The 23,245-nt window shown below is 38.2% G+C and overlaps 1 protein-coding gene across 1 annotated transcript in view; it reads right to left on the reverse strand.

Moving 5' to 3' along the window:
* Positions 1–16,309, reverse strand: part of LOC121374553 (gastrin/cholecystokinin type B receptor-like) — a 90,391-nt gene extending 74,082 nt beyond the window's left edge. The window contains exon 1 of the mRNA XM_041501659.1: positions 15,506–16,309. Within this exon, the coding sequence (XP_041357593.1) occupies positions 15,506–15,892 (387 nt within the window). The 5' untranslated portion in view covers positions 15,893–16,309. The remainder of the gene's footprint in view (positions 1–15,505) is intronic.
* Positions 16,310–23,245: the final 6,936 nt, after the last annotated feature.

Genomic DNA, 23,245 nt, shown 5'->3' on the forward strand with positions numbered 1-23,245 from the left:
CTATGTAAGAATACACCCACATAAACTTCACAATCTAAATCACTGCTTGCATAATTTTTGCACATGCGACTGTATCCTGCTATAGTTTTGTAACCTTTTGTACATAAAATTATAATACATAGATAGCATTCCCCTACGCCTTGTATTTTAATGTTACTGCTCACGCCCCCCCCCCCCCCCCCCCCTTAAAAAAAAATACAAACAAACAAAACATTTAACGCAACCCGACCGAAAATAAAGACGCCACGGTTTTAAGCCGGGTCGTCGCCGCGCCTTCTATTCACTTGTTCCTCGGCATATTGGGATTCCATAATTATAAAAGTCCAACAACAACACAAATTAAGATGAAAAAGAAGAAGAAAAACGAAACAAACAAGACATTTTAATTTGTCAGTTCTGACAAAAGTTAGCATAGGATGTTTTAAATCATCTTTTGCTTGCATTCGGCGTTCGTCACTTCCGAGTTCTTGTGCTTCGATTTACTTAAGTAAAAATGTTTTCGTCGATTTAAATCACGTTGTTTTCATAAATGTACCCTGGTATGAAACACTTGAATGTCTTCTCTTGTCGGCTTTTTTTAATTAAACAACGATATTTCTAAATACATTAACCCTGTACCTACCAGCCTTATGTTCGATGGCTTAACCACGACATCACCGAGGTCGGTATCTTAATATTAAACACTTTCCTTTTTTTCTTCTACCATAGTAAACACAGAAGCTCTAACCAAAAAACGAATGCCATAAAAACAAGAGCATCGATCATTATCGGCACAAAGAAAGAAAGAAATGTCTTATTTAACGACGCACTCAGCACATTTATTTACGGTTATATGGCATCAGACATGGTTAAGGACCATACAGATATAGAGAGAGGAAACCCGCTGTCTCCACTTCATGGGTTACTCTTTTCGATTAGCAGCAAGGGATCTTTTATATGAACCATCCCACAGACAGGATAATACATACCACGGCCTTTGTTACACCAGTTGTGGAGCACTGGCTGGAACGAGAAATAGCCAAATGGGTCCACCGACAGGAATCGATCGCGCATCAGGCGAGCGCTGTACCACTGAGCTACGTCCCGCACTCTCGTCCGCACATAGTCATAACGTTTACAGGGTCACATCACTAATTCAGTCTCCATTTTCTGTATTTGATCTTGTTGGAATCGGATCTAATTTGACTGTTGGGTTATACAATATTGAATTTTTAAAGTGGGTCCAACTCCCATAATTATGATGTAATTGCTACATAGGTACTGTTTGTATGCTCGGAAATGTAAAAACAGCAGTAGTTATATACCTTAAAGCATTTGCAATTTCCGTGTTATTGATGTAGGTCGTTTCAGCATGAACGTTTGGGCAACATATAGACATTGACATGGTAGACGTTTAATTTCCTAAAACATATTGTGAGTATAACATAGATATGTACATAAGTATATACAAAATAAACAGAGAATGGTACATATAAACATGAGTAAACACTTCAGACCGAAACGTCCTTTGCTGAAATTCCGCGGCCGAAACTACCAGACTCAAATATCCGTCCAGTTATTTTTTTTACGGACCGTTATTGATAAGCAGGCCGGTAGGAACCGGGGAGAAGGTTGGGGTCAGGGAGATGTTAAGTGGGGGTTTTGTGGGTTTTTTTTGTGGGGGGGGGGGGGTTTTCGGGGGGGGGGGGGGTTGTTGGGTTTTTTTGTTCTACTCTGTATAAATAAAGATTAAAATATGGCTTGTGCCCCTAACTAGAGACATAGAGACAGTGACCCCACCACTTGAAACTGTGCCCCTTCCACACACACACCCCTCCACACACACACACACACACACACACACACACACACACACACCATATATTGTTCCTAGTGGCCTGATAAAAAATAGTATCATGCAACTATGCTTCCTATTGACCTGATAACCCCTATGTGATAATTCGAAGTGTTATCATGCCATCAGGAGATTAGTTGTGCGCATGACGGATGTTTGCTGAAACTTCAGGTAGATCGTTTTCTAATTTTTCAAGCATCCATTTACCACAATAATTGTTGAACTGCATACAAGAATATAACATTTACACTTCCTGTAACATCAAATAACTCTTATTTTTCAATTCTCTATTATTCGCTCCCATTCGGAACTAGTCAGCGGTTTTGATTAAACATTTTGAAACAAAAAAAGCAATTAGCTTCCTGCAAAGAATGTTTACATTGGAACAGCCTCTGACGTCAGTCTCACTAGCAGCCCATGATGCAGATCTTCTTCAGGTCACTCGTAAACTTGAGTTTAAAAAGGTTCAAAAATTGTAATGTTGTAACAACAGACTTTGAAATATAATCAAAGTAATTTATTTAAAATTTGGAAACACATAACGTTTTGTCTGGCTATGCCATTTCCAAGATGCTTTCGGGTGCCTGCTATTGTCCGACTTCCGGTAGTAGTTTCAACACGATAAAACTAATTGTTTCTATACCGCTTTTGACTGAAACATATTACAAACATATAATTTGAAAGGGGTTGCATGATAAAACAAATGTATTAAGTTACTACGTCTTAATATCGTGGTTATTTTGGCTCCGTTCGATAACGGTGTAACAGGATCGCTGAAGCTCGCCTGTTACGTCGTTATTTAAACTTCGCCAAATACCCACGATATCAAAAAGTAGTAACCTGCTATTCTATATCTAGAAGTACCAGAAAGAGCTTTCTAAGACAGAACCGTATCAACTACGGCCTTTGGTGTACCATTCGCTGGACATTGTCGAGACAGGATACCATCCACAGCCCATCCCGACACCTTCTCATCCCCAAACAGAATAAAGAAAGAAATGTTTTATTTAACGACGCAAACAACACATTTTATTTTACGGTTATATGGCGTCAGACATATGGTTAAGGACCACATTTTGAGAGGAAACTCACTGTCGCCACTATATGGGCTACTCTTCCGATTAGCAGTAAGGGATCTTATATTTGCGCTTCCCACAGGCAGGATAGCACAAACCATGGCCTTTGTTGAACCAGTTATGGATCACTGGTCGGTGCAAGTGGTTTACACCTACCCATTGAGCCATGCGGAGCACTCACTCAGGGTTTGGAGTCGGTATCTGGATTAAAAATCCCATGCCTCGACTGGGATCCGAAACCAGTACCTACCAGCCTGTAGACCGATGGCCTGCCACGACGCCATCGAGGCCGGTACACTGACCACTTAACCTTTGTTCTGCGCATAAAGGACATAAAGCCAAATTGCACGCTTTATCATCATCATCATCATCATCATCATCATCATCATCACTGCCATAATATTTATTTACTTAATCATGATCATTAGCATCATCTGCAGTCTGTTCCAAGACACTATTTAAGTCGACTACTGGCATACTCAACTGGCCATTATTATAAAAGTCATTAGATTGGTGGAGGAAGGGAGAGAGAAAAAGAGAGACAGGGTGGAGGAAGGAAGAGAGAGAGAGGCAGGTAGGGAGAGAAGGGGATGGAGAGAGAGAGAGAGAGAGAGAGAGAGAGAGAGAGAGAGAGAGAGAGAGAGAGAGATGTTTTATTTAACGATGCACTCAAGACATTTTTATTTACGGTTATATGGCGTCAGACATATGGTTAAGGACCACACAGATTTTGAGAGGAAACCCGCTGTCGCCACTACATGGGCTACTCTTTCCGAGTAGCAGCAAGGGATCTTTTATTTGCGCTTCCCACAGGCAGGATAGCACAAACCATGGCCTTTGTTGAACCAGTTATGGATCACTGGTCGGTGCAAGTGGTTTACACCTACCCATTGAGCCTTGTGGGGCACTCACTCAGGGTTTAGAGTCGGTATCTGGATTAAAAATCCCATGCCTCGACTGGGATCCGAACACTACCTACCAGCCTGTAGACCGATTGCCTAACCACGATGCCACCGAGGCCGGTCCAAATAGAATAAATGCACAATTAGGTTCATTGGGAAGCTGTGAGCTACATGTCCCGACTAATGCATTAATGGTATGGTATATCAATGATCGTGGGATGCGACATCCTAATATAGGCTTGCAAAAGCTGTCCATGTACCAGAACCAGTGTCGGATTTATAAAGAGGCAAAGGGGGCAATTGCCCCGGGGCCTCCAGACTAAGGACTTCCTTTATTGAAAAAAATGTAATAATTATAAAATTAGTTGTTGTTTTTTTTTTTGTCATGTAATTTAATTTCTATGTTGAGGGGACCCCGAATCTGAAGTGCCCCGGGTCCCCCAAGGTCTAAATCCGGCCCAGATCAGAACCTAACGAATTATGTCTGGCCCGGACAAACAACTCGGTCAGTTGAGATGTAGTTTCACGAAAGCGTGTTGTTTGAACCTCATCTGGATACGACTCACGAGTACGAAAATATATTTAGAGAATACTCAACGAGCTACGAGGCTTGTGAAGGACATTAATTGACGAATGCAAGATAAACGGTGTTGCAGAGTAGTGAGTTGGGGTATTCTATTTATTTCCCATTTTCAATATTTATCATTTTTATGGAAGATTCTCAAACGATACTGTTGTTGAAAATAACTTTGCAAATTGAGAACAAGTTACACCGTATACCGTATATTAGTTGTTGACATGACTTCCACATTGGAAACTATTCTTACACACCTATAGTGAAGCACTGTTTATGACGTCAAAACGTATCTAGGGGAAGAAATGTTGTTTTCCATTCCCCATTTCTCTCTGCCTATATGAGTAATATTTAAATTTTCGTTTTATTCATTATAATGTATAGGCATACCATTGGTCCAGCCGTAGCAATGAGAGTTTGTTAATTTCTAGCTTTATATGGGTACTTTGTATTATGGAGCGTTATTGCTCAAGAACCAAAACAGAATTTTAAAGAAAATGATATCGTGTTTTTATTAATAAACATCTTTGAAATTTACTTTTAAGGATCGTTTTTTATTTTTTGTAGGTTCATCGGGGTATGAATAAAAAAAATAGCATAGCAAACGTTTGTGTTAACGCTTTCGCCGATTCACACAGTTTACGTATGCTTTGTTGTTGTTGTTGTTGTTCATACTCTGATGAATCTAAAAGAAATAACAGAAGATTGTAGCATCCCAAAATGTGCTAACTGACCAATATGCCTCAATTGGGACACCGTGGGTTGGTGTCTGGACAATATGCCTCAACTGGGACATCTTGGATTGGTGTCTAACCAATATGCCTCACTTGGGACATCTTGGGTTGGTGTCTGGATAATATGCCTCAACTGGGACATCTTTGGTTGATGTCTACCCAATATGCCTCATTTGGGATATCCTGCACAATATGCCTCACTTGGGACATCCTGCACAATATGCCTCACTTGGGACATCTTGGGTTGGTGTCTGCCCAATATGCCTCACTTGGGACATCTTGGGTTGGTGTCTGCCCAATATGCCTCAATTGGGACATATTTGGTTGGTGTCTGCTCAATATGCCTCAATTTGGACATCTTGGGTTGGTGTCTGCCCAATATGCCTCAATTTGGACATCTTGTTTTGGTGTCTGCCAATATGCCTCAATTGCGACATCTTGGGTATTTGGGACATTTTGGGCTGCTACAGACGATCGTCATCTACTGATATTTATTTTCTAGAATGATAGATAGGAAACCAATTCGCAGCAACATAACAATGTCACGGATCCACTAAATGGAATCGAGTCTACAGTTTATTGTACACATTAGATAGGGTGTTTCACATCAAGCCAAAGTATATCCCACTCGAGAAGAGCAGTTAGCGGGGTTTTTTTTTTAATCACCTAAATTAAATACCACTAAAGAATACTAAGTTATTAAAGGGACATTCCCGAGTTTTCTGCATTGTAAGATGTTTCCGACTAATAAAATATTTCTACGATTAATCTTACATATTAAATATATTTTCTTGATTATAATATCAGTGTCTGTATATTCAATGTGTTTCTGGTCGTCTTAATATTTGTAAGAAGTCCAAACTGGATTTTGTCTTCAAATAATTTCGTACGTACAAAATTTTTTGTTTTAAATTAGGAAATAAAATGAAATTTAACGTAGTACAAATATTAGAATGATCAGAAACACGTTTAATGTACAGCCACTAATATTTAATGCAGAAAAATATATTTGATATGTAAAAAGTCTCTGTTAGTCGATAACATCTTGCACATTGCAGCAAACTCAGGAATGTCCGTTTAATCACCGACTATTAGATGTGAAACCTTTGTTAATTCTGACATAAATATAATCTTACAGGGGACAAAAAGAAATGTTTTATTTAACGACGCACTCAACACATTTTATTTACGGTTATATGGCGTCAGAAATATGGTTAAGACCACACAAATATTGAGAGAGGAAACCCGCTGTGGCCACTTCATGGGCTACTATTTTTCGATTAGGAACAAGGGATCTTTATATGCACCATCCTAAAGACAGGGTAGTACATACCACGGCCTTTGATATTCCAGTCGTGGTGCACTGGCTAATCTTAGAGGAAACCCGTTACATGTGTCCATTAGCAGCAAAGGATCCTTTATGTCCACTATCCCACAGACAGGGCATAACATACCAAGACATTTGATATACCAGTTGCGGTGCGCTAGTAAGGACGGAAAAGAACTCAATCAGACGATAGGTTCACTGATGTGATTCGATCGTACGACGTAAGCATCTGAGGGCGAGCGCTCTACCGACTGAGCTAAGTCCCGCCCCCAAAATCCCTTAAGAGATGCAATCACGGCTCGAACTACATCCCTTGCTTTATTGCCAATCATAGAATTAAGTGCTTTTGGCCAGTTTGTAAATCACATTCCCTCTAACAACACCGACCATTGATACAATATTCCAGATGACCCCGTAAAATTAGTTACAGTTTATCGACATAATGAAAAGCTTTCCACTTGACGTCGATTCTAACACTTCAGGCAAATTAAGGTCTTCGTTGTTCTTGCTTCGTATGGCTCTCATCTGTAGAGTCGCTACAGCTGCTGTCTTCGTCTGACTAACAGGACAAGAGCTCTTGTTTTAAACACACCAGTGGGTCGAATCTCGGAGCGGATCCTATCCCAGAGTGAAAAGACAGGACTCGGCATATTTTACATTGGTTATGGTTACGATACTTGGTCTACACAGTGATAAAAAAAAACCTGCTGGACGGGTACTGTGATCCTAGAGTGGAAAGTAAAGGACTCGGCATATTTTAATTGGTTATGGTTACGATACTTGGTCTACAGAGTGATAAAAAAAAAACCTGCTGGATCTCAGAGTGGAAAGGAAAGGAATGTTTGTTTAAAACAACACTCAGTATATTTTAAACTGGTTATAGTTGTGAGACTTGATCTAGAGAGTGATCGAAGAAACCCGTTTTTTCCACTCACATCGAATGCCCACAAGGAGTGTTATATCGGGTACAGGCGCGTATACAGGGGGAGGGTTTCGGGGTTAGAAACCCCTGCCTGCTCAAGCAATATTTTCATTTTCAATATGCATGACTCGACCCCCCCCCCCCCCCCCCCCCCCACACACACACACACACATAAACGTATGTTACTACAGTCTAGACCCCAAATCATCTAATGCCGGAGTCGTTTGTCCTTTGGGTGGTGATGCCTGGTGCACAGCAAGCACCATTGTGTTTCACAGTGATGACATCTGTTAGCTAGTTAGCTAGCTGTCAGATGTAGGCGGCCTGTCTGATTATGTTTCGACTTATTTTCATTGTGAAATCTCTTACTGTATATATTACTACCAAACTATTTTGAAATACGTTCAGTGAGGGTGACGAAGCTATTAGTGAGGGTGACGAATCTATCAATGAGGGTGACGAAGCTATCAGTGAAGTTGACGAAGCTATCGGTGAGGGTGACAAGCTATCAGTGAGGGTGACGAAGCTATCGGTGAGGGTGACAAGCTATCAGTGAGGGTGACGAAGCTATTAGTGAGGGTGACGAAGCTATCAATGAGGGTGACGAAGCTATCGGTGAGGGTGACGAAGCTATCAGTGAGGGTGACGAAGCTATCAATGAGGGTGACGAAGCTATCGGTGAGGGTGACGAAGCTATCAGTGAGGGTGACGAAGCTATCAGTGAGGGTGACAAGCTATCAGTGAGGGTGACGAAGCTATTAGTGAGGGTGACGAAGCTATCAATGAGGGTGACGAAGCTATCGGTGAGGGTGACGAAGCTATCAGTGAGGGTGACGAAGCTATCAATGAGGGTGACGAAGCTATCAATGAAGCCTGTTTTACTAAAAACGGATGGGGAGCAAAACGAATATTAAGACTTTTTCTAGAAGACATTGGAAAATTAATGCTGTAAAACTATTTTTTAAAGAAAATTAAATACACTTGATCAACAAGAGAATGGGTTCATTGTATGAACAACATGGAGGACACATTGGTCATCTTTTTTAAAGTAAAATAATGTAAATTAAATTTGAATCTTTAGACAGGCAATTTTGATTCTAAAATTTGTTGTACAAATGAGTTCATATGAAATTAGGTGCATAATAACTTTCTAAGTTATTAATCGGTAAAATAGGGGTACAGGTTGTTCTGGGGTTGTTGTTGTTGTTGTTGTTGGGGTTTTTTTTTTTTGGGGGGGGGGCAACCCGATATAGGCACATTCTCGCTGACGGAACAACACGTACAATAATATTATATAGACTGTTACACCTGAAACGTTAGACATAAACTGTAACGGAAATAGTGAATATTATGTTTTCTTTGGGCTGTTTGGAGGTGTGGGTTGGTGGGGGTGGCTTGTTTTTCTTTTTCTCTTTTTTTATTAATGTTGTTCGTTGTTTTAATTAACTTGTCCCTATTTTGAGAATGTCGTACAGAACAAATTAATTTAGTTTCCGCGTGGCACTGCCATAGTGGAAGTAGGTAATACCATGTGACTAATGTTGAGTAATTCTACATGTACAGTGAATACATAACATGTTTTGTTCGCGGAGGTAACAGTGTTAATGGAGTATATTGTATTGATGTACAGAAAGAACTAATGGTCTAATTATCTCGTCTAGTCGCAATCTTTGTAACTTCCGACATGAAATGGGCGTTTGCAAATTACTTTAAATTTGGTATTAGCTCAGGGTACATAAAATGTATGCTTTACACGCAATATTTTCCTTTTTCGACTAGTATTACACGTGTATTGTATATAGTGCCATAATCCTTCATTTTAGAGTATTAAAGAATATATTGCTTATCAAATATAGTAGTTACGTGGGGAATGGCACAAGTGAAACATTGAACAGGCGTCTTTTGATGTAAATATTTCTTGTCCATTATCTCGATGTGTCTGTCTTATATGGATACAAAGAAGCTGAATGAGTTACGCGCGTCTAATAAAGAAGCCAATTGGCTTTAAGTAAAATGACGCAAATTAACGAAAGCTTTTTCATCCATTTACAAGGACTATGTCTCGTTCCATCCAGTGCTGGTGTAACAAAGGCCGTGGTTTGTACTATCCTGTCTATGGGATGGTGCATATAAAAGATCCCTTGCTGCTAATCGAAAAGAGAAGCCCATGAAGTGGCGACAGCGGGTTTCATCTCTCTATATTTGTGTGGTCCTTAACCATATGTCTGACGCTATATAACCGTAAATAAAATGTGTTGAGTGCGTCGTTAAATAAAACATTTCCTTCCATTTACAAATTTCATGATGGATTTTTGTCTTCATTGTTTAATGGCGACTATTGTGAGTTTAACATGACATGGTATTGAGAAAGAGATAAGAAACTCGAATCTGTCACTTTTTAGACTACTCGTATTGTCGATTAGTAGCATACACGTGACGATACTTGATATACCAATCGTGAACACAGGTTGGAATGGGAAAACAATACATGTATCTGTTTCACTGAGGGTGAATCAACAGAAGAAAACAAAAATTACCACAAGCATGGGTGTCACAAAGCATTTTTTGAAAGGTTCGGGGTTGGGGTTGTGTGGCTTTTTATAACACTTAGTGGGATTTCGTTAGCACATAATAAAGCCCTCCTGTTGGTGCGCCTGTAAATGGTTGGATTCAATCAAATAAGTCTCTGCAGTGAACAACAGTTCAAATAATCGTTACAGTCACAATCGCAAACAGAAGCCGCTAAAACTCATGTTGTGTAGGAAACTGTTCTGGTATTGGAACCCAGTACCTATGGCACACTAGACCGCGACTGGTTGTCTTTGTTGTTGTCTTTGTTGTTGTTGTTGTTGTTAATGATGATGATGATGATGATGATGATGATGATGATAATGTTGTTGTTATTGTTGTTTTGTTTGAATAGGTTTTTTTTATTACTTGTTTTTAATATTACCTATACAATTATTTATCCTATTAAATTAGTTCACTGAATCATTATATATCACGACAACAGGGTTTTTTGTTTTGTTCCATGATAGAATCAAAAGCACAGAACGTTTCTGTAAATAGGAAACGTTTCACGAATAGTAAGAGGAAAAGCTCGGGATGTTATTTTGGGTTTACTCGAGATGTACTTCTAACGTATTTTAACCCACAAAATATACTTATGCACACACACACACACACACACACACACACACACACACCAAAAAAAAAAAAAAAAAAAAAAAAAAGATCGTATTGTATCGATTCTCGAGGCTTTAATTTAATCGATTTTGTTCTTTTTAACCTTTTGACCAACCGGGACATCCACAAATTGAATATTCAGTTAACCGATACGTTTAAGTTCGTTGCCGTTCATTACGCCGTTCGAACCCCGTGATTAAACATGCAGTGCGGTAGTCAGCGGTTACTACTCCGTAACTGACTTTGTTGTGCAGAAACCTTGATCCCGAACGTGTAATTAAATAACAAAGTCTAAAATAGCGAATTTCGAATTCGCCGTATTGATCCATCTGTTTACTGCGTTTGATTTCCTATCGGTTTACCTTATGAGGCAGACATTATTGGATTTATCTCGTTTGAGAACTGCACTCTTATACGAGTTCCTTTGACATCAGTAATTTTGTTTCAGTAAATTTTATTGTCCCCAGTGTCAGGGTTGAGGAGCCCTGAACTCACTGACTTACAAATATTTTAAAATATATATATTATATATATATATATATATATATATATATATATATATATATATATATATACACATACACATACACATACACACACACACACATATATATATATATATATATATATATATATATATATATATACACACATATAGATAGATAGATATAGATAGATAGATAGATAGATAGATAGATAGATACAGAATATTTACATGTACACAATGTTAATGTTTAAAACATATACTGCATTAAAAAAACCTCTCTCATCCACTCATCTACTCACCCCACCAACCCCCTCCCCTAAAACAAAACAAAATATTCATGTACATCAGTTTTCAATCATGTCAGTAATTAGTTTTAATTATTTCTGGGAGCAGTATTTACAACCCAGTAGTTTTAGTATAAAACGTTAAAGTGTATTTTATTTAAGAACACCAATTATTGAGGACACTGATTTATTAAAGTTACATTCTCTGGTTACCATATTATAATATCATGTACAAATGTGAATGCAAGCTCAAATGCACTTTTAAAAAAGTCGTGTGTGTTCGCTATGAACGGATATCGTCAAACGTATACGCTTGATTCGTCGCCTGTGCCGCCATAGCTCGGCAAAGCACAAACGACAGCCTGTTGGCAGTTTCAGTTAACACGTGCGTTTGCCGATTTCAAATTGTAGGGTTCGTCTCAAAAAATTAAAAGAGAAATCTTGCGCTGTACGAAAACCGTCCGGTTGAGAATACAGTACTTTATAGTTAGAGTCTTTAGTTAAAACCGGTTTGACCTTGACAACGTATTATCGACAGTCGTACCTTCCTATTTCAGAATTGATATTTTATAAAGTGTTAGTAGAACTTTCAAAGTTTAGTTTGTATACTAGTAACACATTAATCATGTATATATTTTTAAAATAAAATATACTAAAGTAGACAATGAACGTTTTCACTTCTTAATTTTACGTGTTAAAATCGACCGATTCAAATAAATATTATTTTGTTTAAAAAGGGTAAAGTTGGGGGGGGGGGGGGTTTAACGACATCAAAGATAAAGCATATTGATTTAATAATCATCCGACCCCATACAACCGTAAATAAAATGTGTTGAGTGCGTCGTTAAATAAAACATATCCTATCCTTCCTTCCATCTTCTGTTGGATGTCTAACATTTGCTAATTTTGACATGTAATCTTAGAGAGGAATCGGATGCATGTGCAGGGGGAGGGTATTGGAGGTCGAAACCCTTACTTGCCCAAGCTTAAAAAAAAATTGAAATGTATTTTTGGGGGGAGCATGGCTCCATATAAACTTCGCTTAACACAGTCTATAACCCCAACCCCGCTGAAATCCCTGCACACGCGCCTTGGAAACCCGCTACATTTGTTTTTAGCAAGGGATTGTTTATATATACCATCACACAGACAGAATATCACATACCATGGTCTTTTTGTGTACCCGCCGATGGGGATCGATCCTAGACTGACCGCGCATTTCCAAAAAACACCTTTTTAGGTTTAAGTAATGAAGAAAAATAGCATATAGTCTTGAAAAATGTTACGTAAATCGAACACAGTACCCTCTTCCTCTACCCCTAGAGCGTTACGTAATTAGTAACACCCCCTTATGCTACTATTCCACACAGACCACGAATCCCACGAATCGCTACGAATTGATAAATTTTAGGATTCGTAGTTGAATCGTAATCAGTTCGTGAAGTTCTTAACTGATTCGTATTTATTCGTAGTCAGTTCTTGCAATTCTTGAGCGATCGGGAATTCGTGGCAAAAGTTTTGAGCTGTTCAAAATTTTGGCCACGAACTCCCGATTCCAAAAAATCGTAGTTAATTCGTAACAAATTCGTAGTGCATTCTTAGGCATCGTAACTGAATCGTAATCGATTCGTAGGCATTCATAGGTATTCTTAACTCATTCCAGACCCCTCCTGCCATAGGGTTTCATGAGGAAAGTCCTCAGGGGAAAGGCATCATCCCCCAGGATGTAGTAGGGTGTGTCTCTGTCATCATTGGGCAGGGGATCGCTGTCAGGGAAGTTTATGGTGTTGTCATCAATGCACTCTTTCAGTTCTGAAGCACCAAACAGCTGTACGTCGGATTGATGACCTTCTCCACCAGTGTCTATCCAGATAAACTTATAATCTGCATCCACAAGGGCCAGCAGCACCACGGAGAAGAAGCCTTTGTAGTTGTAGAACACACTGCCTGAGTTGTGTGGTTTCCTGATGGCTATGTGCTTGCCATCCAAGGCCCCCAGGGCATGAGGAACATTCCACCGGTCTTGGAACTGCTGGGCAATGGCCTTCCAGTCCTCCTGGGTCCTTAGCAGTGGCATGACTTCATCCTTCAGCTCCTGTATGATGGTCTGACAGACTTCCTGCACAGTCCATACCACTGTGCTGTAGCCACATCGGAAGTCATACTGGAGGGTGTGATACCGGTCTCCTGTAACCAGGTGTCTAAGGGTCATGGTCAGCTTCATTCCGGCATCTAGGGCTGGTCTCATGTGGGTGTCCCTCCTCTGGATGACTGGCCTAATCCTGTTGAGTAGCTCATCAAACATGTGGGGTGGCATTCTCACATAGTTGGCAAAGGCATTCTCATCTTCCACCCTCAGCTCCTGCATCAGAGTCTGTTTTAGTGACCATATTCTAGCCTTCTAGCTGGTGTCAGCCACGGTCTAACCCACCACCTGGGGGCTCTTCTCCTTCTTCTTCGAAGCAGTCTTCTTCTAGCTATCAGCAGCTGGTGTTGATACTCCAGTTCCAGGGCCAGTACTACAGCTGCTCTACGTTGAACATTCATTTTGGAACTGATGCTCAAGCAGGAGTGAGGGCCTTTTTATACCTATCTTGAGGGAAAATCCTACGAACTGTCAAGAATAGTGACGAATTCAATTTTAATCGTACCTGATTCTTAGATGCATTCGGCATATTCTTAACTAATTCGTAACTGATTCCTAACGTTCGTGCAGTATACGTAATCGATTCTTGTAAATCGTAGTGAATTCTTGACAATATTCGTGCGATTCGAGCCGAATCCCACGAATATTCGTAACTCTATCGTACCTGTATCGTAACTGAATCGTAGAGCGTCACGAATTGGACCATTCTAATTTGCAAAATTCCACGAATCCTCACGAATCCTAAATTTAACAATTCGTAGCGATTCGTGGGATTCGTGGTCTGTGTGGAATAGTAGCATTACATGTAACGCGTATGCCAACAGCTGGCCACTGTCAAAATTTCAAGGCAAATTCCCCACTCACCGACCCCTGGAAAGGCGTTTTACCATACCTCTATGGATATAAATATGTTTTGGAGATATGAGACGACCCCTCAATCAAGACAGTTAAATTTGTTCAAAAATTGCGAAATCTCACGTGATCTCTTGTTGGGGGAATTCTATACTTGTAATAAGCCATTGAAAACCGAGATCGGTACGAGCCCGTCAAAAGTGTTCCACTTTCAAAATCATGGCTTTGTTTTTGACCCGTTGGTGAGAACATCATTCATTAGTTTTGATAACACAATTTCTAGACATACAACTGGCTGTTGCTAGGTGATGACCAGGTGATGCGTACTGGAACGATCACCGAGGAGTTCGGGAATTAACGTACTGCACTTTACGCAACATGCATCACGCATTGCGTACATATGGAAGCGCTTCAGTTGATTTCTATGTAAACTGTTGTGTACGCACTAGATTAATTTTATCTAAAGCTAGGATTAGGCTGTTAAATGTTACGACGAAGTTGGTCAACTCGACGATTGTGTTGTACTTTCCTTAACTCCCAGCTTATTTTTTAATATTGAAATCGTTTGAAAAAACAAATAGGTAATAATGCATGCGTGTTCGGATTTTCAAACCTGGACAGTAAAGTGGAGTGTTCTGTATATTATTGTATATTCTTCTACGCATATTGTTATACTTAATGGAGCTCATGTTACATAAGTTACAACATATAAAATGTGTTCAGTAGTCAACAGCCAATATAGAAGTCTGCAAATACACATATATATCATAGGAGTCTCACTTGCGCGTTTAGTATATGACATTTTCTGTTTATCATATAAATTTCATAATTTTCTGAAAAATATTTAAATATTAATATGATAATAATAATATACCATAAGTCATCGAGGGAATTAATGTAAATCGTGTAGCCGACCAATGGCTTCATTTTGGTAAGTGATTTCACGAACAGTGAAATAAAAGGTTTCTACTGGGATAATATACCTTTTGATTGATTTTGATTTAGGTTGGGGGTTTTGTTGAGTTTTTTGTGATCTTTTTTTGTTTTTTTGTTTTTACTAAAATGTAATAACACTATTATTTCATTGATACTTTCAGATATTTCACTGAATGTATTGCCATATAATAAAACATATCTCATCTTGTTTATTAATGTCATTTAACTGAAGTTTTCAAACTCACCTTTACCGGGACGCATATCGTGACGAGCAGGAGATCGGCCGATGCCAGACTCGTGAGGAAGGCGTTGGTGATGCTGCGCAGACGTCGGTAGCGGCAGACGGCGAATATGACGAGGAAGTTGCCGCAGATGCCGAACACGAGGGTGATGCTGTAGGCCAGCGATACGGGGATCACCTCGTGCAGGGGGATGCTCGACACCGCCGCGTCGTAGTCGTAGTCGTAGAAATCGTCTAGGTCGGTCGCTGCTGATGGTGCCGTCGACGACGTCGTGTTATCCCAAATATCCGAGTAGTTCCATGAACCTGTCACTGACGTTTCGTTCACAACGTCTCCAGGGACAATGGTAGAGTCAGAACCGTTTAAGCTTGTGAAATTTAAAGTTTCCATAGCACTTTTAGAAGAAAAAAATATCTAGAATTTTTACCATTTAAATTACCATTCCACACATAGTATTATCCAAAAGATACTTTTTAGCATTTAGCGAAAATTACAAACTTTTTTTTTTGTCTGCCACTTGTAAACTTATTATACCGTACACCCCAAGCCAATGTAAGTGATTTGATTACCTCCAGGCATCTGCATTCAACCTGCTACCGAAAATGGACAATAAAATGATTTTTATTTGCTTGTCTGAACTGATTATTCATTGGTATTTTTACATCAACACAACATTTCTAACGTGACTTCCTCACAAACTATGACAAGATGAGAGAGAGCACTTCCATTTGCCCAGCGCTACCTCGATCAATGATGTGAGCCGCTGAGAGGTCGTTTAAACCATTCAGAGCCGCCCCTGCGCCAAGCTCTTGCTTCAACTCTCGCCGTTTGAAGCGTTGATTCGCGTGCTCACCCTTACTTTGCACCACGTGGTTTTGCAATTTCCGTGTCAAGAAGTCCACGCTTTTTGTAAGTGAAGTGATTTTCGATATACACAGCCGAGATAACGTGATAACGATTTGTGTAGGTCAACATTATTGTTAAGTAAATGTATTGACATATGGAATCTGTTTTTTCCCTTTCTTATTTTTTTTTTCTTTTAATATTTTGTTTAAGAGTAATTTTACATGTATTATCAAGTAGATGAGACAGGAGCCAGCATCTTTCTCAGTACTCACTATTCACGGGATGAAATTAAATATTCTGGCAATGTGCATTAAAGCTGCAGTCTCTAGTTACCATATTATAACATCGTTTACTAATGTGTAAACAACGAAACAAGTTTTGTGCAAGAAGTTCAGCGCTTGCGCAAATCAAATCAAATCAAATCTGAGCCGTAGTAGGCCTCAGAGCCTCTATTGTTTACACCAGGTTTCTATATAGCATTAGTGGCTATAGCACTTTTATTAATTGTAGCAGGCCAGATGAGGTTCGTTATGTACCTTTGCCCGCCTGTGGGCAACATGTCCTGAAAGGGTCAGCTCATGTTGTCCAGCTCTTTCACCTAGGATATTGGTTTAAACAAATACACTTGATAAACCTGACCGGGGGCACACACATTTTATACAAAAGATACTACATTTGCATGGGCTGGCTTTACCACAAAGGAGTCTGCAATTTTAACAAGTTACATAGGCCCTATCTTCGTAAACTATATCCGACGTCATATAACCGTAATTAAAATGTGTTGAGTGCTTCGTTAAATAACTGCATGCTCTTCCATTCATTTCAACATATTTTCATGCTTATATCCAATTAAGGTTCAAGCACGCTGTCCTGGACACACACCTCAGCTATCTGGTCTGTCTGTCCAGGACAGTGGATTAGTTGTTAGTTGATTAGTGGTTAGTAAGAAAGAAGAGGGTGTAGTGGCCTTAAACATACTCATTGAGCCCTTAAGAACTCGCTCTGGGTTGAAGCCGGTACCGAGCTGCGAACCCTGTACCTACCAGCCTGTAGATCAGTGGCTTAACCACTGCGCCACCGAGGCCGGTCATGCTCTTCCATATCAACTTTAGTCTAGTAATTTCCACGACGAAGCTGTCTGTCATAAAATAATCAGAGTCATGCAGCAGACTATTTCTGCGGATCTATTTCCGGTCTACAAAATGGGGAGATAACTGTGATCTTTTGCCTGTCAGACCAGTTTTACTTGTAAACACTAGTCCACACTAATGCATTCCAATGTTATACATATTAAATCAATGATCAGTACATTTCGGGATTTCTCCTTTACAGGGACATTCCTGAGTTTGCTGCAATTTTTAAGATGTTATCGACTAACAGAGACGTTTAAACGATTGTAATTACATATCAAATATATTTTTCTGCATAAAATATTAGTGACTGTATATTAAACGTGTTTCTGATTAAATTAGGTTAAATTTCATTTTATTTCCTAAAATATATTTTTTGGTACGTACGAAATTATTTGAAGACAAAAACCAGTTTGGGCTTCTTACAAATATTAATTCGACCAGAAACACATTGAATATACAGACACTGATATTCTAAACAAGAAAATATATTTAATATGTGAGTTTAATCGTAGAACTATTTTATTACCGGAAACATCTTAGAATGCAGCAAACTCAGGAATGTCCCTTTAAAATTAGATGATATGGAGGCTGTGTTAACTTAACACACCTACAAACGTGTCTATCAAGGGAAATTTTAGCAAAGGACACTTGAGAGATGCCATCTTAAAAATGTAATGAATTTTTCAAATGTTGGAATTTATTCCTTTCCTATCCTTTTAACTTATTTTCGTGCTTATATCCAATTAAGATTCAAGCACGCTGTCCTGGGCACACACCACAGCTATCTGGGCCGTTTGTCCAGGACAGTGGGTTAGTTGTTTGTGGTTAGTGAGAGAGAAGAGGGTGTAGTTGTCTTACACCTACCAACTGAATCGTTAAAACTTACTCTGGGTAGGAGCCGGTACTGGGCTGAGAACCATGTACCTACCAGCCTTTCATCTGATGACTTAACCACGACACCACCGAGGCCGGTGGAATTTATTCAAGCAATATAGACAATACGTAGAAGAAAACAAAGCTGTTTATAGGAATGTATTCAAGCAATAAACAGCTTTGCTTTTTTCTGCGTATTGTCTATGTAAAAAGTGATGTCTGGGAAAGATTTCGAAATAAAAAATTAACTCTTAGAGTTTAGGCCTACTTCATTTTTACAAAGGAAGCCGTTGTTTCAAGGAAAACAGCCGGAAAAAGAGTTTTTATTTCACAAAGATACATTAGCGCAGTCAACCAAAAGCGGGTACAAATAAAACTACACAGAACTGGATCTTCTATTCTAAATACTTAAATAATAAAAAAATATTCTTTAAATTGATTCCACTGGATCCAAGAGCAAACATATTTAATTCTTATCCTTCTTGGTGTACGGGGACGGGATGCACCACAGTGATAAAGCGCTCGCTTGATGCGTGGTCAGTCCACGATCGATCCCCGTCAGTGGGCCCATTCAGCTATTTCTTATTCCAGTCAGTGTACCACGACTGGTATATCAAAGGCAGTAGTATGTGCTGTCATGTCTGTGGGATGGTGCATATAAAAGATCCCTAGCTACTAATGAATTTTTTTTAGCGGTTTCCTGTCTAAGACAATATGTCAAAATTACTATATGTTTGACATCCATAGCCGATGATTAATAAATCAATGTGCTCTAGTGGTGTCGTTAAACAAAACAAACTTCTTGTTCTTCTTCCTGGTGTACGTGACTATTATTACAACTAATTAAACAATAGATTCGTTGTGACCTTTAATTGGCCATGTACTTTCAAAGCAAAACATGTCTTACTGTCGTATTTCTGTACAAGAACGAGTCGTACAAAATGGCATGACTACAAAACGAGTGCAAACATGTACACCTTTTAATTTTGCAAATATACAAAACTTACCACAACAATACAGTCTAATAGAAATTAGATCTGTTCGCTTTCCTGCTTTTGGAAATATATGATATTAGTCAACAGTGTTTGTGTTTAGGCACGATGAACTCGGGGTTTTCCCGTTCCATCCAGTGCCTCGCGACTGGTACATCAAAAGTTGTGGTATATACCGTCGTGTTTATAGGAAAGTGCATATAAATATCTTTTGTCGCTCTTCCGATAGGAGTAGTATATATGTCGGCAACGGTTTCTCTCTCTCTCTCTCTCTCTCTCTCTCTCTCTCTCTCTCTCTCTCTCTCTCTCTCTCTCTCTCTCTCTCTCTCTCTCTCTCCCTCTCCCCCTCCCTCTCCCCCTCCCTCTCCCTCTCCCTAAGAGGTGTCGTTTAATAAATATTAATTTCTTTTCCTATCGTGTCAAGACGGCCTTTCCGCTATGAACAAGTATCTCAAATGCGTCTAGCTTCAGGCAGATTTATGTTCTGGTGGTTCCATTATAAAGTCGATAGACACGTGAAAAAGGTGGCTTTAATCAGATCCTCTAACCAAGAACGAAAGTGTACAGTAAGATCTAAATCCCGTCCATTGTACAATATACAGCTTTACTTTTTTTACTTTAAAAAAAAAAAAAAAAAAAAAAAAAAAAAAAAAAAAATGTTCTATACAGATTAAGACAGGAAAAACGTCCATCTTACTTAAATAGCTCTTTGATGGCCGTGATTAGACGGCAAACCTGTTTAGAGGATCTCCTTCATGACGGATCTAATTAACGGAAGTTGACATTATTTAGGATGCAGGTGCTAATGGAGATATCGTATGACATGAAAAGCCATTATTTCTCCAACGTCGTTCTTCACAACTTTTTGTTCTGTGCTACTATTACTTTATGTGTGTTTGGCTGTGCATCTGAGAGGAAAATGTTTCTGGAATAAAAAAAATTCTGCTAAGTGAAATGCTAAATATCTGTTATGGAAGCAGGTTTCTTCTGTCATTGTCTAGTAGATGTCTGTCTACTTATATTGGACTAGGGTCGGGACGTAGCCCAGTGATAAAGCGCTCGCTTGATGTGCGGTCGGTGTGGAATCGATCCCTGTCGGTGGGCCCATCGGGCAATTTCTCGTTCCAGCCAGTGCATCCCGACTGGTATATCAAAGGCCGTGGTACGTGCTATCCTGTCTGTGGGATGGTGCATATAAAATATTCTTTGCTACTAATGGGAAAATGTAGAGGGTTTCCTTTCTAAGACTATGTGTCAAAATTACCAAATGTTTGTCATCATGTAGCCGATGATTAATAAATCAATGTGCTCTAGTGTTGTCGTTAAACAAAACAAACTTTATATTGGAGCATGAGCCATCCACCAGAGTTGGTGTAAGAGATAAAATAAAACTGCTAGTTGTGCTGAGATATCTTAAAACTATAGGTCCAGTTCCAACTATTTGTTGTAATAGTGTTATTTTAAAGGGGCATTCCTGAGTTTGCTACATTGTAAGATGTTTCCAACTAGAATATCAGTGTCTGTGTATTCAATATGTTTCTGGTCGTCTTAATATATGTAAGAAGCCCAAACTGGATTTTGTCTTTAAATAATTTCGTACGTACGAAAAAACTATATTTTAGGAAATAAAATGAAATTTAACATAATACAAATATTAGAACGACCAGAAACACGTTTAATATAGAGCCACTAATATTTAAAGCAGAAAAATATATTTGATATGTAATTACAATCGTTAAAACGTATCTGTTAGTCGATAACATCTTAAACATTGCAGCAAACTCAGGAATGTCCCTTTAAGGCATAATATACTGATTTTACACTTAGACAAAGAACCTGAAATACTAAAGTCAGTAATATTTGGTTATGGACAATACCAAACAAAACCTGGCTTTTAGATATAAAAGCATAATGTAAATACACAGTATGTAAATATATATATGTATACTGTCAAAAAAGTAATAAGGTGCATTCTAACTTAAGCTTAAAATGTTCACGAAACAGTCAAACATTTTTGTTAACACCAAGTAAACAGTAACCTTATTAAAACCCAACAATAATCGTAAATTTGAACAAAATCATTTAAGGATTGTTTGTTATCTCTTTTACCTTAATCGGAGTATGACTAAAAAAATCATCCGCAAACTGTGTGAATCGGCGATGCCGTTCTCACATAAGTTTGCGGACGATTTGTTGTTGTTGTTGTTGTTGTTGTTGTTGTTCATACCCAGATGAACGTAAAAGAAATAACAGATCATACTTATAATTAAATATGAATCATACAGGCTAATAATAACACTAAACGTCATACTTTATTTTGAATTATTTTTTATCCATAAAAAATAACGCTCAATAAGACAACTTGCCCATATAAAATGATGTCATCAGATGATGTTCCCTGACGACGTAATTTTTACGTTCATCGAAAAACGAACAAACTCCCGTTGCTACGTCTGGACCAATGGGATGACGTTACGTTGTAATGAATGTAAGAGACATTTAATTATTCAACTTTGAATATAACTGTAAAAGGTTTGAAACAAAACAAATAACATTTCCCATATTTAAAAAATACGGTTTTAAAATGTTTGAGATGATTATTAATAGTTTCCATTTCATCAGCTGCAAATCTACTGTTCATGGTAGTGTCCATAATCAATAAATTGAACATATTTATTTTCAAAATATTAACATTTCAGTATCAAGCTTGCTACTTGTATTATGTTTCAGTGTAACTTAATTTGTTTACTATATATGACTTGTTTGTAAAAGTAAATTTTGGGAATGATTTGACTAAAATGTTTGTTTTTTCTTCTCAAATTTCACCTTAAACTCTAAAAAAAAAGTAATAAAATGGTAATTTGAAAAAATATATCATATTTATATGAAATCTATGTCTTACTGGTATTACTGTTGACATTTAATCACTTAGTTGTGGGAAAGTTATATTTTACGACAAAGTTTCTGTAGTACATGTTTGGTTACGGACACTATAGAAAATCCTTATTGAATGTAAAGCACCCCTAGTAGTAAGTTATTTGGTAGGATTCTATATTTAATGTTATGTCTCACTGTGAACTTAATTGGTTATGCACGTTAAAAATTAGCTAAACACGCAACACAATTCAGAAATATTTTGAGCATGAGGAAGTCCCGCTAGTCATAAATTTGTTATTTTTAGGGGTGAATGCTGGATGAAATAACAATTACCAATTCAGCTATATTATTTATGTTTGTTCTTATTTTAACATGTAGCCTTACAAAATAAAATACAAGAAACTTTAACTACATATTTTTGTATTTTTTATAAAGTATCTAAATTTATAATGATACTTTTTGAAAGGTTACGGACACTACAGTTACAGACATTACAATTCCACATTCAGTGTGCATTATTGTCAAACCTTTCAGCTGCTTCACATTTCTATTACTTTGCAGTCTCTTCGTACATCTGACTTGTAAACCCCAATTGCATGTAGAATTCTTTTGATCAAGTCAAAAATTATTAGACGTTTTGTGACAAATCTATAAGCTGCATTAATTTTGTAAAAAAAAAAAAGTAAATTCCTAAATCATAAATACTAATTACTTGTGAGAACATTCAGTGCAACATGATTTTATTTTACTTAATTTTTCGAGACTTAATGTCCTCCTAGCATGAGGTATAGACTGTCTTTGAAAAAGGCATAGCGAACTAGTACATTTACATAAATTGCAATAGTTTTCGAACCTGATGACCAATTGTTATAAAATAACTCACATTTGAAAGAGAAATGAATTGTATGCAAACCAGTGTCATTTTAACATAAAACATTTCAATACATTTTTACAACAAAGAGATGCTTTTAGTGATGGAAATCTATAACGACAAAAAGAACCCTAATTGACTCAGTGTGCGA

The sequence above is a fragment of the Gigantopelta aegis genome, chromosome 6 (assembly GCF_016097555.1).
Source record: "Gigantopelta aegis isolate Gae_Host chromosome 6, Gae_host_genome, whole genome shotgun sequence".
NCBI classification, from domain to species: Eukaryota; Metazoa; Mollusca; class Gastropoda; order Neomphalida; family Peltospiridae; genus Gigantopelta; species Gigantopelta aegis.